Consider the following 25,348-nt stretch of genomic DNA (forward strand, 5'->3'; position numbering starts at 1 on the left):
GATTAGAGGGGAAAAAGACAAGCAACAAATATGAAATCAAGCTATTAGAAGTCTGGCATGAAAGAATTAGGCAAAGTATCAGCAATGTAAAAGGAAGAAACAAACAAACAAAAAGTGCTAGAGAGGATGTGGAGAAACTAGAACCCTTGTGCACCACTAGTGAGAATGTAAAATGGTAAAACGGCTATAAAATGGTATGGAGGTTCTTCAAAAACTTAAAAATAGAACCATCCTATGATCTAGCAATCCTACTTCTGGGTATATGTCCCAAAAAACTGAAAGCAGGATCCCAAAATGATAATTACAAACCCATGTTCACCACAGCATTTATTCACAATAGCCAAAAGGTGGAAGCAACCAAAATGACCATCAAATGAATGGATAAAAAAAATGTGGTATATATATATATATACACAATGCAATATTATTTGGCCTCTAAAAAGAAGTAAATTCTGTCACACTACAACACAGATAAACCTTGAGGACATTAAGCTAAGTAAAATAAGCCAGCCACAAAAAGACAAGTACTGCATGATTCCATTTATATGAGTAATTTAAAGTAGAAAACTCCTAGCAACAAAGTAGAATGTGGTTACCAGGGATTCAAGGGAAACAGGAAATGGGGAGCTGTTGTTCAAGGGCACAGAGTTTCAGTTTTGCAAGATGAGAAAGTTCTAGAGATCTGTTGCACAACAACGTGTATATAGTTAACACTACTGTAGTATATATTTAAAAATGGTTGTAGTGTATATTTTAAAATGGTTAAGATAGTAAATTTTATATTACGCATTTTTTACAACTAAAATTTTATATTATGCATTTTTTACCATTAAAAAAAGCTGGCAATTAAAAAAGAAAGCTAAAAGGATGAAGAAGAGGGAGGACACTCCCTGCCAAAAAAAAAGAAAAGAAAAGAAAAAGAAGGGAGGGAGGGAGGGAAAGAGAGACAGAGGGAAGGAGAGAGAGAGAAGGAAGACAAATTTAAAAGGGAGGAGGGCTGGGTGCAGTGACTCATGCCTATAATCCCAGCACTTTGGAAGGCCGAGGCGGGTGGATCACCTGAGGTCAGGAGTTCAAGACCAGGCCAGTCAACATGGTAAAACCCCATCTCTACTAAAAATACAAAAACTAGCCAGGTGTGGTGGCACGTGCTTGTAATCCCAGCTACCCAGGAGGCTGAGGCAGGAGAATCGCTTGAACCAAGGAGGTGGAGGTTGCAGTGAGCCGAGGCTGTGCCACTGCACTCCAGCCTGGACGACAGAGTGAGACTGTCTCAAAAAAACAAACAAACAAACAAAAAAATGGAGGAGGGGAGGAATATAAAGTGTTGGCTACACAACAACAATGTAAATGTACTTAATGCCATTGAACTGTATATTTAAAAATGGACAAAATGATCAATTTTATGTATATTTTACCATGATTTTTAAAAAAGGGAAAAAAAAGAGTAGGTTCCAATTTTTCAGAGAAACCATTTTGAATGATGAAATACCCACAAATACATCTCAAATCCCAACTTAAACCCTGATTGCTTCCGTCAGAGTGACTCTATAATAACACTTTGGTATAAAAAGTCCTTTGTGCCTATGGACCATAAAAACAAAATCCACCTACTGAAAAAGAAGCACCAACAGGCCTTCGAATCCACTTGGGCGGCTTCTTCAGAGGCAGCACTATACTATGCTGAGCAGTCTGCTGTGGAATTTGTAACGGAGGAAGGGGCTGTCCTGTGCCAAAGGGATCAAGATTCCCAAAAGATGATGAAAGCTAAAAAAGATAATAATAACATAAGAATCTGACCATACACAAAGTTTCATTTTTTTCCAGTCATATCCAAAAAAATTTTTGATCACAATTGTCCAATTAACCAGCATTGTTAATCAGTGAAGTCATTTCAAAATATTACACAACACATACTTTTTTCAGGCATCATAATAGAAAACTTTAACACTTCCTATTACCTTGTCAACTTGTTTCTGTCTTAAACCATCTGTGCTTCCTCCCATGATAGAATAAACACTGATACGCCCATCAAACGAAGCAGCTGATAAGACAGCAGGATTTCGGGGACACCACTGAATATCGAAGCACCACTGTGTGTTGGTGGGAAGTTCATATAACACCTAGGCCAACAAAAAACAAACAACAAAACTCAGAAAATGGTATGGCCACTTTGTAACCAAAACACCTGAATTAATGTGGTCAACAAGTATAGCTAAATTGAACATTTTTTTGTAGAAAGTATCTTTAGCCAGGAAAAAGAATACTAAGATTTTTTAAAGTGCAAGAATGATCCATTACGATGACCTATTCTGATTAACAGGAATGCAACTTAAAATTTCAATCAGATTTGAATAAACGCATTTTAAAAACTGAGGCTTTTCTGTGTTCAAAATAATGGATGCATTTGAAAGACGAGCACACTCTATTAGAGTCAATATTTTTTTTTTTTTTTTGAGACAGGGTCTCGCTCTGTCGCCCAGGCTGGAATGCAATGGCAGCAGCCTCAGCTCACTGCAACCTCCACCTCCTGGGCTCAAGCAACTATTCTGCCTCAGCCTCCCAAGCAGCTGGGATTACAGGCGCCCGTCATCATGCCCGGCTAATTTTTGCATTTTTAATAGAGATGGCGTTTCACCACGTTGGCCAGCTTGCCTTGAACTGCTGACCTCAAGTGATCCGCCCGCCTTGGCCTCCCAAAGTGCTGGGATTACAGGCCTGAGCCACTGCACCCGGCCAACAAAATCCAATTTTTTAGTTGTAGCATGTACTAAAAGTCTCTTCCTTCAAAGTCCAAGCACACACAACTAATCACAGGCAAAAATTCATCTAACTAAATTATATTACAGAGAAAATGATAACAGAATAGTAAGTTCCATGAATTTTGAATTTACTTGGCAAGGCACAGTGTAAAATTAAGATTTTTGTTATTCGTCCTACAAATGATATGCGGTAAAATTTATTAATTTTTTTCTCTTGTCTCCCCTAACGTTAATGATTCTATATTCTCACATTGTTACATCCACAACTCTTAAACCAGAAACCAAATAACTAAAGGGCTTGTTTTAATTTTAACAATATAGATGAAAACTTATCGAAGACACTCTTTATTTTTATTAGCATTCCATCAAACTACATAAGCACTAGCAATCATCTACCTTCACATAAAAAAGGTAAAAATATAAAAGCTATAATTTATATTCTTGCTTTATCATTCAGAAGAGAGATTGGAAAACTGTATCTACTGATTTCCAGAAGTGAAAGAGGATCCTCAGGAACGGTAAAGCAGGCAAAACATGCAAACCTTGAACAATCCTACACCGAAGATACTGATTCCCATAAACCACATGTGAAATAAATCAAAGTATTTCTGAGTCTAGGTAATAAACACATTATTGGAAATGAGGAGGGGATGGTTACTAGTTTAAAATATACTATTTCAATTACTGATTTTTCTGGTTAAAAAGCTGAGTTTAGATTATGTTCCTGATAAAATTGCTGCCAAATAAACACTGCACACACACCTCCACATACTTTTCACATAGTAATCCACTAAAGAATCCACACAGAAAATTTCTTATGTAGCCAGAAGTAACATACTATAAGGGCTACAAGGTTGAGACACATTTCCTGCCCATACCTCTCCTGTGTTTGGATTGGAGCAGAGAATCTTAGCATCTTTTCCACAGCTCAGTAACAATTCAGGATCTGCCATGCTCCAAGCAATTGCCAAAATCCCCCTATAAAAAACATAAAGGAACAAGGAAATTTTTAATCTTGAGAAAACCAAATCTCAACTATTTCTGCCTAGGTTTTGTAGATTCACACATTGTTAACAGAAATACAATTAAATGCAAGAGTTTCAGTGCCGGGCGCATTGGCTCACACCTGTAATGCCAACTACTCAGGAGGCTGAGGTAGGAGAATCACTTGAACCTGGGAGGTGGAGGCTGCAGTGAGCTGAGATTGAGCCACTGCACTTCAGCCTGGGCAACAGAGTGAGTGAGACTCTATCTCAACATAAAATAAAAAAAGAAAAACAAAAAAAGAAATAAAAATAAAATAAATGCAATATTTTCAGAAGCAACTTAGTAACGTATATGCTATCTGATCATTACAAAGACATGGATGTTCAATGTAGTGCAGTGTGACAGCAAAAAAGTGAAAACAAATGCCCAACAGACTATTTCACAATAAATTATAGACCACCCTTCCATGAGAAAATATGTAGATAAAAATTATTCTATACACTTTGGGAGGACAAGGCAGGAGGATTGTTTGAGGCCAGGAGTTCAAGACCAACCTGGGCAATATAACGACACTCTGTCTCTACCAAAAAATTTGAAAATCAGCCAGTTATGGTGGCGTGTGCCTGTAGTTCCAGGCATACTCATGAAGCTGAGGCAGGAGGATTACTTGAGCCCAGAGGCTCATGGCTGCAGTGAGCTATGGTGGCTCTATCCTGGGCAAATCAGCAAGACCCCATCTCAAAAAATATACGTATCATTTTGTGGAAATCAACTTCTTACCATTATACGGTATTCATGATTAACGAAAAAAGTTATCTAACTATATGCACAAATTGTCCCATTTGTATAAAAATTATATTGGGATTATACATGCATACACACACACACACACACACACACACACACACAAGTAACTTAGGTACAGTAAAATGTTTTACCTATGGATGGGCATGAAATCTAACTGCAGTAAGTCGTTACTTAATTTAGGAACTGTGACTTTAAGCAAAACAATGGATAACAAAACCAATTTTACCATAGACTAACTGATAACTGACATAAACATTAAGTTCCTATGGTGGCCCATGCCTGTATTCCCAGCACTTTGGGAGGCAAAGGTGGGCGGATCACTTGAAGTCAGAAGTTTGAGACCAGCCTGGCCAACATGGTAAAACCCCATCTCTACTAAAACTATGAAAATTAGCTGGGCGTGGTGGCGCATACATGTAATCCCAGCTATAACATTTTTATAAAACTATAAAAATTTGCTGGCATGGTGGCTTGCGCCTGTAATCCCAGCTACTCAGGAGGCTGAGGCAGGAGAATCGTTTGAACCTGGGAGGCAGAGGTTGCAGTGAGCCAAGATCTTGCCACTGCACTCCAGCCTAAGTGACAGAGCAAAACTCTATCTAAAAAAAAAAGTTCCTGTGTCCTATGGTGTATGGTCACGAAAACATCACCGACATGTTCAGAAAATAAACAAATCAAGTTCTTTGTAACAGCAGCACGATACCTGGCATGGTTTTCCAGGACACGAAGTGGAGAGGAAGCAAATCGAAGATCCCACATCTGGATCACTGGTAACCGGTCATCCTCGGAGGCAAGGACCATCTGAGTAGCAACATCAGGATGCCACGCCAACCCAGAACAATGCATCTGCAGATAGTTAAGGTTCACATTTTATGAATCAAATCACTTTATGAAAAGCCAAACTACAACGAGAAATATGCCTTTATTGAAACAAATAGTGAAAAACATCAGCTGTGGCTTATTTTGTTTTATTTATGATTTATTTATTGTCGGCCAGGCTGGAGTGCAGTAGCGCCATCTCAGCTCACTGCAACCTCCACCTCCCCCCAGGTTCAAGTGATCCTCCTGCCTCAGCCTCCTGAGTAGCTGGGATTACAGGCGCAAGCCACCATGCCAGCAAATTTTTATATTTTTAGTAGATATGAGGTTTTACCATGTTGGCCAGGCTGGTCTTGAACTCCTGACCTCAAATGATCCACCCACCTCGGCCTCCTAAAGTGCTGGTATTACAGGCATGAGCCACCGCGCCTGGCCTTAGTTTATTTTAAACAACAAAACAAAAAAAAATGTAAAACTACTAAATTTTATTGAACAGTCTTAAACAGTAGTCTTAAAAGTAAGATATTTGAATATTTTCTCAATTCATGCAGCTATTTGATACACACAAAACCATTCTGAGTCAGAATAACTGTATACCAAAAATGAGTTTTACTATCAAAACTGTAAGTTTAGAGAAAACATTTCATTGTATTTATTTATTTTTTTGAGATGGAGTCTCGCTCTGTCACCCAGGCTGGAGTGCAGTGTGGCACGATCTCAGCTCACTGCCACCTCCGCCTCCCAGGTTCAAGCGATTCTCCCGCTTCAGCTTCCCAATAGCTGGGAGTACAGGCACACACCACCATGCCTGGCTAATTTTTTGTATTTTAGTAGAGAAGGGGTTTCACCATGTTGCCCAGGCTGGTCTTGAACTACTGAGCTCAGGCAATTCGCCCACCTCGGCCTCCCAAAGTGTTAGGATTGAGCCACTGCGCCCGGCCAGTAGAGAAAACATTTTATGCACATTTAAAATACTTTCAGAAAAATGAAAAAAGAAACAAAAAACAGATAAAAGATTAACACATACAGGCTGGGCGTGGTGGCTCACTCCTGTAATCCCAGCACTTTGGGAGGCCGAGGCAGGTGGATCATGAGGTCAGGAGTTTGAGACCAGTCTGGCCAACATGGTGAAACCCCATCTCTACTAAAAATACAAAAATTCGCCAGGTGTGGTGGCGGACGCCTGTAATCCCAGCTACTTAGGAGGCTGAGGCAGGAGAATTGCCTGAACCCAGGAGGCGGAGGTTGCAGTGCCATGATCGCGCCACTACACTCCAGACTGGGTGACAGAGTGAGAGTCCATCTCAAAAAAAAAAAAAAAAAAAACCCTTAAAAAAATTAACACACACACAAGACACAAAAAACCCCCATACTTTTCCTCTATTTTATCAGAAAAATCAAGGCAAAATATCTGAAGCAAAAACTACCATTTAAATTTTCATATGGAATAAATTAACATTATTAGGAACTATCTGCAAGTTCAGATTCTATTAAATATTCCACAAAATGACTAAAATGCTTCTGGTATGGTTTATTCCATTGAAACTTCTGTTTTAAAACTCCTGATTCACTTGAAAACAATACTCTGAAGAAGTGTTCTCCCAAATAGTTTTTTGTTGTTATTGTTGTTTTTAAACTACATATGTATGCCTGACTTTTGGCAAACTTATTTTAGAAAATGTCGAACTATCCAATGTACTCATAAACAAACAAAAAAAAGGCTCCAAATTATATCTAAATTATTTTATGGCATCTAATGACATAAAAAAATTAAGATACCTAAAAGGTTCAGAATTTAATGTGCTCTATGGGTAAGTGCCGAAAATATATTAGCTCATTTTAGCAGTACCTAATCAGAGGAAGAGATGAGGCCAAGAAGTCAAATATTACAAGTTCACAGTGATGAAGTTTCCAGCAGGAAAAATTTTTACATTCTAAGAAAAGTTAAAGATGAATTAAAAAGTTGCTGCAATGGCCGGGCACAGAAGCTCATGCCTGTAATCCCAGCACTTTGGGAGGCCGAGGCAGGCAGATCACGAGGTCAGGAGTTTGAGACCAGCCAGACCAACATGGTGAAACCCCATCTCTACCAAAAATACAAAAATTAGCCGGGCTTGATGGTGCATGCCTGTAATCTCAGCTACTTGGAAGGCTGGGGCAGGAGAAGTGCTTGAACCCAGGAGGCAGAGGTTGCAGTGAGCCGAGATCACGCCACTGTACTCCAGCCTGGGCGACGAAGCGAGACTCCATCTCAAGAAAAAAAAAAAAAAAAGTTGCTGCAATGTTTTAAAACAGCTAGTAAAGCAAAATAACCAGTATATCATGGAATAAGTTCCTTGATTAACCAATCTCTCTTCATCATTAATAATATCCAACATATTTATTGGGAATTTTATGATTTTCCCTTAGAGGAAAAAAAACAAAACATTCCTTCTAACATGACTGATTAATAAAAAAACAGGATTTGACTTCACAGAAATTTGATTTGTTGTCAACTCTGACAAACAATATAGGAATACCTACAGCAGAAATACAACATGTTCATCACAAGTCAATCACATACTTACTCTGTTACTATGGTCACTGACTTTGATGATTGGCTCATTTTTTCTAAGATCCCATACAGTGGCCCGGCCACTGGGACTGGCTGATGCTAAAATATGCTGAACTTGTCTGTTCCATGCAATGCAGCTGATATCTTCTGGTGGCTACAAGGAAGAAACAGTTAATAAAAACTGCTTGTTTCTCTATTATAATCAAATTTAACTGTAAAATTGGATCCTTCATTTTGAAAAGTGTATTACTTAAAAATCTGAACCATTTATGCCACAAATTTGCTTTATAGTCCTACATCTCTACATTCTCAACACATAAAATTATATGACTTAAAATGCAGGTACATACCACTTCAAGTGTATTATCTTGTTTAATAATATCTCATTCAACAAGAATTTCATTGAATTTCTGCTATAAACCAAGTACTGTTTCTTTACTTTGCAACTGCTGCAAGGTAGATTATGGACCACAAAGTAGATGTTGGTGACTATGACAGAAAACTAGGCAGGGAAAAATTACAGCCTAGACCATTAGCAAAATACCTTTATAAATGGTAGTGCATATGCTGTCATTATGCTACCTCTCAGATTGCCAAAATGTTAGAGCCAGTTACAATGGCTACTCAAGTTGGATAGCCTATACAACATAAAGAAACTCAGGGAAGAACAGGAGAAGACTGTTGTTACCAAACTTAATAGAAATACACAAGCAAAGGGCTTGAGGTATTTATTTTAAACCTTGTCTTCCATGGTCTTGTCTAAGTGTGTTTTAAGAAGGTTGGTTGTTGCTAAAACACAGAGCAACTATCACACAAAGAACAAAAATAATTATACTATATCTAAGACAATTATTAAGGATTTTTGTTCATTTTGTTTACTACTGTATGCCTAGTACAATGACCAGTGTCTACCAGGTGGTAGGTACTAAATAAATATTTACTCTTGAAGGACTCACTGATACTTTGAAGAAACATATTTATTAATTACTGAAGAAAAATCAGTAACATCTAAACAATGATTTTAAACATATATGTTTTGTGTGAGAAGCCTTAAAAGTGAAATAAGTAGGTTTAGGAGAACTACTTTTGGCTTTTTTGATTACAATGATCAAAATCAATATAAAAATACCTGTGTTTTGGCTCCTGGTGTCATTGGGGTTGCAAAATTATTTAGATCCCATATGTAGATTTCAGATTCATTAGCACCAGAAGCTACCAGATTAGTCTGCAAGAAGAAACCATAACTAAATAGCACTTATGAATAATTAAGAAAATTCAGAATAACTCAGTTCAGAGCTAGAAAGATATTAGATGTAGCATACACAATTTTTCTATTTAATTTGAAAAGTGAAAAACATATGCATGAATTTCTAAATTATGCATAATTCTTTCAAAATTTAAAGTTTTCTAGAAAAACATAAAGTTCTACTTAACAAAGACAAAAGATGTCTACTGAGAACAAATTAATTTTAATGCAAGACATTATTTTAAAAATTATATGGATAAATTCTTTTTTTTTTTTTTTTTTGAGATGGAGTTTTGCTCTTGTTGCCCAGGCTGGAGTGCAATGGTGCAATCTCAGCTCACCACAACCTCCGCCTCCCAGGTCCAAGTGATTCTCCTGCCTCAGCCTCCCGAGTAGCTAGGATTACAGGCATGCACCACCACTCCCAGCTAATTCTGTATTTTTAGTAGAGACGGGGTTTCTCCATGTTGGTCAGGCTGGTCTCGAACTCCTGACCTCAGGTGATCCACCTGCCTCGGCCTCCCAAAGTGCTGGGATTACAGGCGTGAGCCACCGAACCCGGCTGGATAAATTCTTAATCAGTCATGCTACCATGTGAGGATTACTGTTTGTATCTTTGCATCTCTGGAAGGAGATTTAATTATAAGATTAAAAAGGTCATCAATTATTGCTTTCAGAAAAAGCTGAATCCTAAAACTGTGGCATCTTTCTCAGGATACCTCAAAGCCAGCTTCCAGAGCTGAATCAATACAGCACTAGGAAAATCTCTTGTCATAACTCTTCACATATTTCTAGTTCATATACACTCAATCTTATTCCAGGTGGCAATATTTCTAGGTTTTCTCTGGTACATACCTTAAGGGTCAAAAAGAACCTGAAATTGTAATACAAAGTACAGGAAGATAATGGGCTTCATATACTGACCTTCATCCACTACTATTTACTCTTACAAATTATTCTCTATCAGTTGGCATATAACTAAAAAAACAGAGACATTCTATGGTAGTAGCTACCTATAACACAAAATACTTTATTAAAAATCATCAGTTGTTCAATACAATTAACAAAGGAGTTAGCTAAAGAGCAGATACCACAAACTATAGAAATGAAGGCTGGGCACAGTTGCTCATGCCTGTAGTCATAGCACTTTGGGAGGCTGAGGCAGACAGACCACTTGAGCCCAGGAGTTCGGGACCAGCTTGACCAACACGAAAAAACCCTGTCTCTACAAAAATTAGCCAGGTGTTGTGGCTCATGCCTGTAGTCCCAGCTACTCAGGTGGCTGAGACAGAAGACTTGCTTGAGCCCAGGAGGTCAAGACTGCAGTGAGTCATGAGCCACTGCAGTCCAGCCTGGCAGAGGGAGCAAGACGCTGTTTCAAAAAACAAAAAACAACAACAAAAAGGAAATAAACAAGTTGGGTTTCTGTATTGCTATACCCTAAGTATCTATTTATAATATAAGAAAAGGAACTATTTAAAATTTTCTTAATACTCATTTTTGGTTGTTATAATCTAGTATCCTATTAACTCAAGGTCTTTTTTTTTTTCCAGACAGGGTCTCTATGTGTCACCCAGGCTGGAGTGCAGTGGTGTGATCATAGCTCACTGCAGCCTAGACCTCCCGGGCTAAAGCCATCAACCTACCTCAGCCTCCCGTGTAGCTGAGACTATAGGCGTGTGCCACCATGTTCTGCTAATTGTTTGCATTTTTTGTAATGACAGGGTTTCACCATCCTGTTCAGGCTAAGATCGTTATTAAGCTGTGCATTTATATAATTAACAACCAGAAATGTTTATGAAGGCAACAGTACAAAGAATCTTAATTGACTATTTGTTAAATCTGCATTACATTTCTTTTTTCTTTTTTTCTTTTTTTGAGTTTTGCTTGTTGTCCAGGCTGGAGTGCAATGGCACGATCTCAACTCACTGCGATCTCCACCTCCCGGGTTCAAGCGATTCTCCTGCCTCAGACTCCCGAATAGCTGGGATTACAGGTGCCTGCCACCATGCCTGGCTAATTTTTGCATTTTTAGTAGAGACGGGGTTTCACCACGTTGGCCAGGCTGGTCTCGAACTCCTGACCTCATGATCTGCCTGCCTCGGCCTCTCAAAGTGCTGGGATTACACAGGTGTGAGCCACCATGCCCAGCCATTACATTTAATTTCTAATTATTTCATAGAGTATTAATCTCTGTCATAAACATAAAATTTCTCAATTAATAAAACAGTGAATTAACCTGGACATCACAGCACCAGCCTAATGCTGACCTAGCATGAACTTTTAAAAGGCAAGGTTTCCAACCTATGGGGCTCTTAATGTTTATAAAATGTCTAATCAAATGGCGTGACATCTTCAGACTTAAACCTATTAGCCAGCTGGGCACAGTGGCTCACGTCTGTAATCCCAGCACTTTGGGAGGCCGAGGCGGGCGGATCACAAGGTCAAGAGATCGAGACCATTCTGGCCAACATGGTGAAACCCCATCTCTACTAAAAGTACAAAAATTAGCTGGGCGTGGTGGCAGGCGCCTGTAATCCCAGCTACTCGGGAGGCTGAGGCAGGAGAATCACTTGAACCCAGGAGGCAGAGGTTGCAGTGAGCCAAGATCATGCCACTGCACTCCAGCCTGGTGACAGAGCGAGACTCCGTCTCAAAAAAAAAAACAAAAACCTATCAGCCGGATCCTTTTCATGGAGGTAGTATTTTTAACCCTGATCTCAACTCTGAACCCACCATTCTTTAAACAAACACTCGTCAACCTGTATAGCCACACAGTTTTTTAACTTTCAATTCCAAAACTGAGGCATAGTAGATTCATATACTGATTTCAAATGAGCAGCACATAGTCTAAGAATTATGAAATGTTAAAGTCTTAACCTGGAAAATGTTCACATCCAAGGCTCTCACTGGGCCAGTATGCTTGTCATTCTGGGCAATCACAACTTCCTTGTCTCCAGCTATAATTTTAGAAGGATCATAGAGAATAATATTTCCATTTTCACCACCTGCAATCAGAACTCCAGAGACATCTCCTTTGGAATCCATTTTATAAGGCCCCCAAATCAACTTGTGGTACCTACAGGAGAAAATGAATAAAATCACTCATTCTTAAAGTCAAATAAATGTAGACAAAAAATTGAAATTATACACTTAATTTTTAATGTTTTCATAAACAGTCCAAATATATTACTTTCTCACCACTCCTGGTAACTATGTATGACTTTGGTGTAATAGTATTTCATTTTTTATTTATACTCATATTTGCATATGTGATTTTGTAATCCTTAAAGAGTAAAAACTCTTGTAAGGTAGTGTAACAAAATATACTTGAGTTGTGTGTCAAAAAATATGAGCTTAAGAATGATTTTACCATTTAGAAACTGTGAGACCCTAAGTTACTTAATCTTCTTAAATTGCCTCTGGTTCATTGTAAAATAGAGCTAATCAATCACTTCCCTTGAAAGGTAAAAACACTCTTTATTTGACTATAGAAGGGTCTCATGCTTTGACCTTTGTCTGAAAAAAAAAAAAGGGGGTCACTAACAAGTGATCTGTTAAATAGTAAAGGTGTTAAAGGAGTCATGTGAAATTTTCTAAGAAAAAGAATGTATTCTAATGGTAGAAAAATGACATCAAGATTATAACAAGTACCCCTACTATTAGAGAATAAAATATATGCTCCAGAATGGAGATGAAATATGAAGGCAGAGAGGTATACGATGATACAGATGGTAGTAAGCAGAAAAACTACTAGACAAAAGGTATCTGGGGTTCCCATCCCACTGTGACAGCTCTGAAGAATATGAGCGGTCCCATGAAACTGCATGATTTGAGCTATATTCTGTCAGCTAAAGAGCAATCTCTTTAAACCCTGCTAATATATTGAGGCAATAAAGCTTATTTTATTACTGAAATGAAGACATCCTTTCTCTGCATTACAATAGGGCATAAGTACTTGAAAGTATGATCCAAATACCTAGTTATCTAGTGTATTAGAAATCGTGTCAACAAAACTGTGAGATATATTTCTAAATATCGTAACAGAAGAAAATAAAAATAAGCTACCATTCAGAGATAATCAGTATTAATACTTATGATGACTACTCCTTTTCTAGTCACATCTACCTTTTTGTAAACAGGCACAATAAAGGAGATAGAAAAAAGAACTCTATACAAAATTAGCCAGGCATGGTGGCACATGCCTGTAATCCCAGCTACTTGGGAGGCTGAGGCAGGAGAATTGCTAGAACCTAGGAGGCAGAGGTTGTGGTGAGCCGAGATTGCGCCATTGCACTCCAGCCTGGGCAACAAGAGTGAAACTCCATCTCAAAAAAAAAAAAAAAAAAAAAAAAACCCACACACACACCAAAAAAACAGAAAAAAAATGCTAGAAAGTACAGCCTCTCCTTCCTACCTTACATATAACAGCAATAAAAAAGCCAACAGAACATACTGGCCAAGCGTGGTTCCTCATGCCTATAATCTCAGCACTTTGGGAGGCTAAGGTGGGTGGATTGCTTGAGGTCAAGAGTTCAAGACCAGCCTGGCCAACATGGCAAACCCCTGTCGCTACTAAAGACACAAAATTAGCTGGGCAAGGTGGTGTGCACCTGTAATCCCTGCTACTCGGGAGTCTGAGGCACAAGAATTGCTTGAGCCTGGAAGGTGGAGGTTGCAGTGAGCCGAGATCGTGCCACTGCACTCCAGCCTGAGCTATGAAGTGAGATTCTGTCTCAAAAAAAAAAAAGAAAAAAAAAAGTCAATAGAACACATAAACACTACTTTTACTTCCATAAAAATTCACTCACATGCTTTTTCACAAAATATTTCATGTTCTTGATGGTATTCCTTGTAGTTTCTAATAATGGCATAATTATAGACAAATTAGGAATCAAGAACAATATATAATTAAATAATCACATGAATTTAAAGCTGAACCTCATACCTGTGAGAAGAGGAGAATGTGGCACAAGATTTCATATCCAAGGATGGATCAGAAAGGTCTAATTCAAATATCTCAAGGGAAGCATTCGTACTAAATGTTGCATCCAATTGCTGAGCAGATGTTCCTATAGAAAATATATTTATGGTAACTATACACACAAAAATAAAAGATCAGAGAAACCATACAAAACAGAAGTTAAAAGCATGTTTTCTATTCTCTTGCTCATGAATGCTTCACATATGCCATTGAGCAGATGCTTAAATTACTATAGCAATGAGATTCTGGCACAGGGCTAGGAGAGGATGTTTATAAGATTGGGTAGTGTAAATAATTTTTTAAGCCTGTATATATTTAAAAATCTCTGTAAAAATGGTCCCGTGATCGGGGCTGGGCGCAGTGGCTCATGCCTGTAATCCCAGCACTTTGGGAGGCCGAGGTGGGTGGATCATGAGGTCAGGAGATCAAGACCATCCTGGCTAACACGGTGAAATCCCATCTCTACTAAAAATACAAAAAATTAGCCAGGCATGGTGGCGGATGCCTGTAGTCCCAGCTACTTGGGAGGCTGAGGCAGGAGAATGGAAGGAACCAGGGAGGTGGAGCTTGCAGTGAGCAGAGATCACGCCACTGCATTCCAGCCTGGGCGAAAGAGCAAGACTCCATCTCAAAAAAAAAAAAAAAGTCCCGTGATTTACTATATCTGCTTATAGACATATATGATATAACTATTTCTTTTTATATAAAAATGCTAACATCAAAATTGCTCTTCATTCATTCAAACTGATATTAACTGTTTTTTTTACATGCCATCTATTGTGCTTAATACTGGAGGAATAAAGATAAAATACAATTCCTGTGAAGGAAAATATTTCAGATGTAACACATTATGATCAAAATGCTATGGGAACACAGAGGAAGACACTAAACTTGGCTGATAGAATGTCGGTAACTTGCCAGGGAGAGAGAGGCTTTCCAGAGAAGATAAAGCTTAAACTGAATAAGCTAGGTGCAGAAGAGAAGAAATTAGGTAACTCATACTATCTTCTCTCCTTTGAACTTACCTGTTGCTAGGTAAATGGGGTGATTCTGGGCAGGGCTCCATGCCTGCATGGCTGTACGATCTACTTCCTTTAACTTCATCCTGCTAAAGGGAATATTTTACAAAGAAATAGCCTTGAATGACTTGAATGTCTAACATAGAACACAGATATTTTAAATAGAAACATACCGAACAAACCACTACAACATTAGTAATGCCCAACTGCAAATAAATCAAATCGGTTTAGGTGTCATTTGTTGGATATATTCATTAGAAAGAAGACAAACTTGAGCCCGGGTGGCTCATGCCTGTAATCCCAGCACTTTGGGAGGCCAAGGCGGGTGGATCACGAGGTCAGGAGATTGACACCATCCTGGCTAACACGGTGAGACCCCATCTCTACTAAAAATACAAAAAATTAGCCGGGCGTGGTGGCGGGCACCTGTAGTCCCAGCTACTCGGGAGGCTGAGGCAGGAGAATGGCATGACCCGGAAGACAGAGCTTGCAGTGAGTCGAGATTGCACCACTGCATGCCAACCTGGGCGAGAGAGCGAGATTCTATCTCAAAAAAAAAAAAAAAAAAAAGACAAACTTGATAAACCATTTTGAGACAAATACTGGGCTATTCTGTTTACAGATTATAGTTCTTCAGTTGAATCAGTCTAGAAAAATAGCCCACAAAAATAATAAGGTAGTACCTGAAGAATTAACTTTGCTACACATGTGTTTATCCAACAAGGATGGATGACAAAACATTACGGGTAAGAGCAGCCAAAAAATAAATAAGGTGTAACTTCCTGGAGTAGGATTACTCAATGATAAGAGCAGTTTAAAAAATTAATTCAAAGTTAAAACATATTAGAGAGAATATAGTAAGCCCACAGATTTTAAAGATAAAGTAGAAATTATTAGAAAACTGGTCACTTCAAGGTATAATCCCATATACAACTTGTTTACATATTTTCTGTCATTAAAGTTACTTTGATGGAGTCAGGCATGGTGGCTCATGCTTGCAATCCCAGCACTTTGGGAGGACGAGGCAGTTGGATCACTTGAGGCCAGGAGTTCGAGACCAGCCTCGCCAACATGGCAAAACCCCGTCTCTATTAAAAATACAAGAAAATTAGCCAGGTGTGGTGGTGCATGCCTGTAATCCCAGCTATTTGGGAGGCTGAAGCAGAAGAATCACTTGAACCCAGGTGGTGAAGGTTACATTGAGCCGAGATCATGCCACTGCACTCCAGCCTGGGCGACAGAGCGAGACTCGGTCTCAAAAAAAAAGTTACTTTGATGGAAAAATTAGAACGGTATAGTATTATGTACTTTTTAAAGATCTTTGTTATTTTTACATAAATATATTGAAATGGCATAGTACTGCACTATAAGATGTACCATAATTACCTAGTCTAATACCAACAAACACCTAAGCTGTTTTTAGCTATTTTTACAAAAAAGTGCTGAAATAAATGGTCTGCACGTTATTTCATTAAAAAGGGACAGCTATAAATTTCCAGAAGTAAAACTGCTAAGTTAAAAGGTTAATGCAATTTTAATTTTGATGAATATTACCAAGTTGTCCTCTATGGCAATTGTGCCTTTTCATACCACCAACAGTAATATACGATTACTTATTGCCCTACAGCCTTATCAGAGCATACTGTCACACTTTTAGATCATACCAACATTAAAAAATGAAAGGCCAGGTGCAGTGGCTCAGGCCTGTAAGCCCAGCACTTTAGGAGCCGAAGCAAGCGGATGGATTGCTTGAGCCCAGGAGTTCAAGACCAGCTTGGACAACATGGTGAAATCCCATCTCTAGAAAAAATACAAAAATTAGCCGGGCATGGTGGTGCACGCCTGTAGTCCCAGCTACTCGGGAGGTTGAGGAGGAAGGATTGTTTGAGCCCGGTAAGTTGAGGCTGCAGTGAGCCGTGATTGCACCACTGCAATCCAGCCTGGGTGACAGAGTGAGACCATGACTCAAAAAAAAAAAAAAGAAAAAGAAAAATGTTAGCTCTGTATAGTAATACTATAAATGATGTATAACATCTTTTTTTTTGTATGACTATGGGTAAACATATTTCCTTTTCTGTCATCTCTTCTGTCTAGTCATGTATTATTTGACCATTTTTCTTTTCTATTCTTTTTTTTTTTTTTTTTTTTGGAGATGGAGTTTCGTTCTGTCACCCAGGCTGGAGCACAGTGGGGCGATCTCGGCTCACTGCAACCTCTGCCTCCCCGGTTCAAGCGATTCTGGTGTCTCAGCCTCCCAAGTAGCTGGGATTACAGGCACACACCACCACATCAGGCTAATTTTTTTGTATTTTTAGTAGAGACGGGGTTTCACCATGTTGGCCAGGCTGATCTCGAACTCCTGACCTCAGGTGATCCACCTTCCTCAGCCTCCCAAAGTGCTGGGATTACAGGGGTGAGCCACTGTGCCCGGCCATCATTCAACAATTTTTCTATTAAGTTGATAGACTATCTTTTGACTTTGCTTTTTTCAAAAAAAAAATTTCTTTTCACCTTTCATAGGATTTTGATTAAAAATAAAAAAAGCTATATGCTTTATCTTTTAGAGTTTTACGTTCCTAGAAAAGTTGAGCCACAAAGTACAAAAAATTGCTACACATTTCCCAACCACATAACCTTTCTCACCACCAACATCACACATCATAAAGGTCTATCTGTTTCAATCCATAAACTAACATGAACACATCATTATCACTGAAACTCCACAATTTATATGAGGGCTCACTCTAGGTGTTGTATATTCTATGGGTTTTGACAAATGTATAACAACACGTATCTGTCATTATAGTATCACACAGAGTAGTTCCCTTGCCCTAAAATCCCCTATGCCTGTAATTCCTCCTTTCCTATCAATAGAGCCTATATAATGAATTTTTGTGAATTGTTCTTGGGACCTAGAAAGAAGGGGTGCTCTCTGTTTTCAGGGCCTAGAGCTCAATATATATTAACTAAGTCCTCTTTATTGATTTGTTTAGATCTCCTATATCCTTACTTTTCTGTCCACTTGATCTGCCTTGGACCGAAACAGTGAATTAAGTCTCTTACTGCTAATATATTTATGTCAATTTCTCATGGTATCTCCTGAAACTTTTGCTTTATGAAAATTAGTTTGTTATTTAATAGTTATTTGGTGCATATCCATAATGTTCAAATTCACTGTCAAATATACACTTTAGCTTTATGAATATCCTTCTTTGTCTCAAATAATGACTTTTGGTCTGAATTCAACCTCTTGTTTGCCTTTACATGTATACTTTTGCCCTTCAGAACTACTTTGTCATCATTACAAACAAAAAACCAACAGATTTTATTGGTGATCCAATTTGAAAATCTTTTCAGTAGGTTAGCTAAGGACATTTAAAATGTATTGACATGACAGACATGGTTGGTCTTAGTTTTACCATATTTTACTTTGGTTTAATATCTTTGGGTAATAATTTTTAAAAAGTCTTTCATTGTCTGTTTTCTTTTTTGTGCAATTACCATTTTTCTGATAATTAGGATGGTGTATATTTTCATTATAATATGTGTTTCTGATTCTATCTTTTTAACTGTAATTTTAAATATTTTACTTAATACCATTAATCCTCTATTTCTTTACACAGAAACTATTAACTCCCTACTATGAGCACTTATGAAATTAGCTTGTATAATCTTACTGCCCATCCACACAACATGGTTATAGTCAATAGTATTATCTTTCTCAGTGTTTACCTTTGAACTCCTTATACTTCTACTAACTGATTTGTCAGCTTTAAATGATGTCCTTTGACTCATAGCCATTACAGATGTGGCAATTCACAAACTTACTCTACCTCCAGTTTCTTTCCTCTTCTCTTTTTATTAGTTGTATAACCAATCCCTACATTATTGGACATTTAACATTTACATTTTATTCTTTCTTCCTCATTCTCACTTTTGTTCCAGTCTCAGTCCTGCAGTTAAAATGCATACTCAATGCTCTCCAAGAGTATTTTTGCCAGTTTCCTTACTCAGCTCCAGAGTTTATCCTCTAACATTTTCCTTAAGATTGCCTTAAACATATGCTCCGAGTCTTGTACCTGCCAATTGTTTATATTTGAAGGAGATTTTATAGAGGAAAAAATTAAGACACAGAAAGTTAGACAATCTGTACATGCTAGCAAGGGGGCAAGGGGCAGAGCCAAGATTGGAACTTGCAAGTTTAGCTCCAGAGTTCTTTTTACTTCCAACAAGTTCAGGTATTCAATTTTTATACCATAGAGGAAATATTAACATTTAGAAGAAACAATAACAAAGCAACCAGCATGCATGATGAAACTGAAGAAATGCATTTTAGAAATTGTGTTAGGTTAGAGCAAAGTGAGATTAGGAGGCAGGATGTATCACATGGTTAAAAGCATGGTCTCTGGAGTTAATCCTCAATTTAACTACTGGCTCTGTTACTTATTAGCTATGATACTTTGGACACATTATTTAACCTCCCTGAGCCCCAGTTTCTACATTCGTAAAATAGGGAAAAGAGTGACAACCTCATGGGATGCTGTGAGGTTCCAATGAGATCATACGTTTTATAATAGGGAGCCAAAAAAAGTGCTTAGCACATGGGTTAGTGCTTTTGATAGGTTTGCTATTTTTAAAGATTACCACTATCATGAGATTAAACAAGAAAACTTCAGGGTTATTTGGGGGGAAAAATTCCAACTTTCTAAGATATAAAAAAGGCATTTATTTTCTTACATGAATCTCCTCTTCTTCCTCTTTGCCAACTGTCTCACCTAATCTTTAATAATAAATTCAAGTTCCAGCTCCTCCATGAAAACTGCCCTGATGATTCAATCCACATTGATCTAAATACCGACAAGTTTGTATTTGTCAGTACTATGATTTAAGCATTTTATAATAACGTCATTGTATTTTAATAAACATTTTGTAACATTCTACTAGCACATATTGTTTACATATTTTCCAATTACCTTTTTTTAACCAGTTGCCTTATGTGCTATCTTATCTCACCAACTAGACAAATAACGTCTTTTTTCAAAACTTTTACCCCTTTTTAGACTCAAAATTGCTTAGCACAGAAGGAGATATACAGAAAGTTTTGATTTATTTTAAATGTTTATATTTAGAGGAAAACAAGTAGACTAATGAGCTAGAATGACCAGTTTCAGATAAAACATTTACTTTTAAATTCTTAACTCTTTAAAGGATCATTTACTTTTTAAAAAAGGAGAAAGTATGGTTAAGGGGGAAAAGGTTATAAGATGCCTTCAGAATAATTTCTAAAAGTGAAATCAAAATAGCTGTATTATTAAAAAAATGGAATACAATTATAGTATTTCTAAGACCTAAGTACAAGGACTACCTAATTCATTAATGCTTGGTTAATGTGTAACATTGATTGAAAAAGAAAGAGACACATTTATAAGAACATAAAATAGTTAAATGTGAATTCAAAGCATTTACTAAAGTTTATTTCTTAGCCTTAGTACTCAATGTTCTAAGAAAACATTGAGAAAAGAAAAGAAAAAAGAAAAGAAAAGAAAAGAAAAGAAAGGAAAAGAAAATTGTGTGGGCTTGTTCATACATGCCATCTCCAAGACAGTATCTATAGCACAGCAATTAAGAGCATGGGGTCTAGGGCAGACACCCTCAGTTTAAATTCCAGCTTCACCATGTCCACCTCTGACTTTAATCATGTCGCTTTATCCATGTATGTCCTGGCTCCTCTCTCATTAAAATAAGGAGAACAGTATCTATACTACAGGGTTGTGAGAAATAAGTGGTATTACTCAGAGTGGTTAGAACAGTGCCTGGCATATATAAACAAATGCTCATAAATGACAGTTATTACAAACATCACTACTTAAAACGTCTACCACCACGAAACTTCAAAAATACATCTATTAGGCCGGGCGCGGTGGCTCACGCCTGTAATCCCAGCACTTTGGGGAGGTCGAGGCAGGCGGATCACGAGGTCAGGAGATCGAGACCACGGTGAAACCCCGTCTCTACTAAAAATACAAAAAATTAGCCGGGCGCAGTGGCGGGCGCCTGTAGTCCCAGCTACTCGGGAGGCTGAGTCAGGAGAATGGCGTGAACCCGGGAGGCGGAGCTTGCAGTGAGCTGAGATCACGCGACTGCACTCCAGCCTGGGTGACAGAGCAAGACTCCGTCTCAAAACAAATAAACAAACAAACAAACAAAAAAAACATCTATTGGCCAGGCGCAGTGGCTCATGCCTGTAATCCCAGAACTTTGGGAGGCCGAGGTGGGCAGATCACTTGAGGCCGGAAGTTCGGGACCAGCCTGGCCAACATGGCGAAACCCTGTCTCTACTAAAAAATACAAAAATTAGCCGGGCGTGGTGGTGTGTACCTGTAATCCCAGCTACTCAGGAGGCCGAGGCAGAAGAATCGCTTGAACCCGGGAGGCAGAGGTTGCAGTAAGCCTGGGAGACAGAGCGAGACTCCGTCTCAAAAAAAAAAAAAACACACACACACACAAAAATATATATATATATGCGTGTATATATATATATGCGTATATATATGAGTGTATATATATGCGTATATATATGCGTGTATATATACATATATATGCGTATATATATGTGTGTATATATATATGCGTATATATATGTATATACACACACACACACACACACACACACACACACACACATGGCCAGGCGCAGTGGCTCACACCTGTAATCCCAGCACTTTGGAAGGCCGAGGCGGGCGGATCACGAGGTCAAGACATCCAGATCATCCTGGCCAACATGGTGAAACCCTGTCTCTACTAAAAATACAAAAATTAGCTGCGCGTGATGGCGCGGCCAGTAGTCCCCGCTACTCGGGAGACTGAGGGAGGAGAATCGCTTGAACCCAGGAGACGGAGTTTGCAGTGAGCCGAGATCGCGCCAATGTACTCCAGCCTGGGTGACAGAGCGAGGCTCTGCCTCAGAAAAAAATTAAAAAATAAAAAAATTTCTTGAGGAAAATTTATATTCCAGACTAGAACTCTTCATTTTTCATGCAACTTTCTCTCAATAATTGCATTCAATTAGGTGGAAATTTTTTTACTTCTGCTCATTTTCAAAGTGTAAATTTTGTGAAGCAATACTAAAACCCACCAGCGCTGTTCTTTGAAAAATACCAACCTTGCAATGCTATATACAGAGCTGATCCATAACTCAGAAAGCAAGTAAAAAGTTAAAGAGGTAATAGAATTGGAACTTGGATTCCCAAACCAGGTGTACAATCCCTAGTTGGCACTGCTTTCAGTAAAAATCCATTTTCTGCAGGCAAAATATCTCAATATGGATAGAAACAATTGTTTAGAGGATTTATTTAGTATTTTCAATGTTCTAGGTTCATTTCACTCAACCCAAACCAAATCAGAGGAGAAAGCAACTGTGCACTGGTTACTGAACTAATTGGTGTCATACTAATCTTCAGCATAATAAAACTTTTTGAGCTGAAATTAACCTAATGACATTCCTAACAACAATGTAATCAATGTAAATCAATCTAGTAATATCCCCTTACAGGAGTTTTTAACTTGTAAACTTCATAATATTATGTATATAGAAAATCCTACATGTCACTTGAAAGCAGGAGCTTGAGTCCAGCCTGGGGAACGCAGTGAGACCCCCATCTCTATAAAAAATAAGATTAGTTGGGCGTGCGCCACGTGCATATTCCTAGCTACTTCTGAGGCTGAGGTGGGAGGAGCTCTTGAGCCCAAAAGTTCAAGGTTATAGTGAGCTATGACTGCAGCACTGCACTCCAATCTGGGCAACAAAGAGGGACCCTGTCTCAAAAAAAAAAAAAAAAAAAAAGGAAAAATAAAAAAAGAAAATCCTACATGTGTGTATATGTGCATTCTTCCAATGCTTTCATTAGATTCCCGTAAGACAGTGAAATCACCCCAAAATTTTGAATCATTGCTCTTCACAGTTTACAAATTTATTTCTATTCCCATGTTATTAGTCTCAATAAAGAATTTGCTTATATAAAATTAAGCAATATCATTCTAAATCCACCTCAAATTTCAAATTTCACAAATAACCGCGGACGTATTTAAGATAAAATCACTACAAAACTACAAAAACACTACGAGTTATCCAAAAGTTCTTAAGAGTCTACAAACCTCTCCCTGAGCTGTTAATTAAGGGATAGTGAGAAACAAGGAGCACAGAAGAACCACTAAAAAAGGAGAGTAGGCTGGGCGTGGTGGCTTATGCCTGTAACCCCAGCACTTTGGGAGGCCAACTCGGGCGGATCACTTGAGGTCAGGAGTGCGAGACCAGCCTGACCAACAGCGTGAAACCCCGTCTCTACTAAAAATACAAAAATTAGACAGGTGTGGTGGTGGGCGCCTGTAATCCCAGCTACTCAGGAGGCTGAGACGGAGGTTGCAGTGAGCTGAGATCGCGCCACTGCACTCCAGCCTGGGTGACAGAGCGAGAGACTCCGTCTCAAAAAAAAAAAAAAAAAAAAAAAGGAGAGTAAGCTTTTGTCAACTCTTGAATAAACGGAGGTACAGAAAACGCAGGACGCTGTAACAAGAACACACCCTTATCGATTAAATACAGTTATAACTGCCCACAAAGACAACCAAATTTCAGTTTTCTATAGTTAGAAAAAATAAGTTAGGAGAAAGGATTTGTCACAGACTATCAGATCACTGCAACTTCAAATAGCCCTACGTAAAATTGATTCCTTAAGCGCAAGAAAAAATTTATAATGCCCACAAGTCCAGGCAATATTTTGGTTTATTTTACAACAGCCCCGTAATTTAACAACTTGTTAGCAAAAACATGTAACACTTAAGGAGACTGCCCTCAAAGTACAGGCTGCGCCTGGCTACCACAGTCCTTAAAATAATCCTAGTTAAATGACAGTAGACGTCAGTTCAAACCTATGAACCTTTAAATCTGGCAATAGTTCAAGTACAAACAAAAAAATCCTAACCAAACTAAAGTCAAACAAAGTAATCCTGAGATTTTTTTTCCTTTCCTCACCCTCGGGGACCGCACCTCTTTGTGCAGAAGGGTCTGAAAGTCTCCTAATCTCAAACTCCAGTTACCAGCCCGGCTACGACTCCCCGGCAAGACACTGTCGCCAGCCTCGGGTGGCTTTTGCTCAGCAGTGGAGACGTCGGCGAATGCGGACGGGCGCGATCACTGGAGTCCAGATGCCAGGTGTTGTTCCGCCGGGCCCGAAACCAAGCCTAGGGGCGCGCCGTCACCAGAGACCGGGCCTCAGGCTGGTGCGGGGCAGCGGAGACCCAGGCTGCGGTCCCAATTTTGGCCTGGGCTTTACCTCAAAGCTTAAGGACCGGCGAAGAGGACAAAAAGCAACGGGCGGACGCACCTGGCGAGGACCTTCGGCAGCCGGATCCTGCGTTAGTGCAGTGCAGCGCTCGTCGGACTCTCCCAGCACTCGCCGCCTCCCCTCCTCCCCGGCCAGGGCCACCTCCACGTTCCGTTCCAACGTGGCAGCCGCAGCCGCAGCCACGCCCAGCGCCTAACACTTCCGGGAGCGACATCCTTCCCCGCCCACCCGACGCACAGCCCGCCACGGCACTTCCGGGACCAGCGGTAGCCTGGGAGACGAGGTACGGCTCCGCGGGTTGGTGGCGCTCTGCGGTCATCGCGCCCCGGCGATCGTAGAAACCCTTTTCTGAGGGGCGGCGCGCAGAATGTGCATGGGGTAGCCAGGACTAGTGGGTAAAGGACTAGTGCAGAGGGTGTCCCCGTCTGGCCGAATAACCGCCGTGGCCCGCAGGAACGCCACGTAGCACTAGTCCTGTGAGGCGTCGGCAGCGCCTGGCGACACTGCCCGCGCCAAACCAGGTGGAAAATCGGGCTGCAAGGGCTTTATTGTAACTTGTGACTGAGTTCTTAAAATTACCCACTTGATTCCACATTCTGGGGTTTTGAGAACTTATACAAAGCGAAACAATCTGGGCATTCCCAAAGGCTATTGTGGACAAAGAGGTATAGATGGGGTGTTATATTAATTCCAATTAGTACCGTTTCATACTTGTTACTATCCCATGGTATTGAGACCCGGTAGCACTCACCTTCTGCCACTGTTTCTCCACAACCTCAAATCTAATTAGATGCGTTGCCTAGGTGTACTTTTAGTTTAGGGAGGAATT

The 25,348-nt window shown here is 39.3% G+C and overlaps 1 protein-coding gene across 50 annotated transcripts in view; it reads right to left on the reverse strand.

Moving 5' to 3' along the window:
• The window catches only part of SEC31A (SEC31 homolog A, COPII coat complex component), a 71,488-nt gene extending 46,766 nt beyond the window's left edge, over nt 1-24,722 (reverse strand). For 17 of the 50 annotated variants that reach the window (XM_031010453.3, XM_031010448.3, XM_031010446.3 and 14 more), the window contains exons 1-10: nt 24,559-24,699; nt 15,185-15,267; nt 14,124-14,247; nt 12,056-12,254; nt 9,059-9,154; nt 7,943-8,083; nt 5,260-5,402; nt 3,641-3,740; nt 1,962-2,123; nt 1,615-1,767 (exon numbers count right to left, since the gene is read on the reverse strand). In XM_031010453.3, the coding sequence (XP_030866313.3) occupies nt 1,615-1,767; nt 1,962-2,123; nt 3,641-3,740; nt 5,260-5,402; nt 7,943-8,083; nt 9,059-9,154; nt 12,056-12,254; nt 14,124-14,247; nt 15,185-15,263 (1,197 nt within the window). In that variant the 5' untranslated portion in view covers nt 15,264-15,267; nt 24,559-24,699. Of the gene's footprint in view, nt 1-1,614; nt 1,768-1,961; nt 2,124-3,640; nt 3,741-5,259; nt 5,403-7,942; nt 8,084-9,058; nt 9,155-12,055; nt 12,255-14,123; nt 14,248-15,184; nt 15,268-24,221 lie in introns of all 50 variants that reach the window. The other 33 variants (XM_055384982.2, XM_055384976.2, XM_063705391.1 and 30 more) reach the window with 16 other exon arrangements.
• Between the last annotated feature and the right edge of the window lie 626 nt (nt 24,723-25,348).

Source organism: Gorilla gorilla, chromosome 3 (assembly GCF_029281585.2).
Source record: "Gorilla gorilla gorilla isolate KB3781 chromosome 3, NHGRI_mGorGor1-v2.1_pri, whole genome shotgun sequence".
Classification (NCBI taxonomy): Eukaryota; Metazoa; Chordata; class Mammalia; order Primates; family Hominidae; genus Gorilla; species Gorilla gorilla.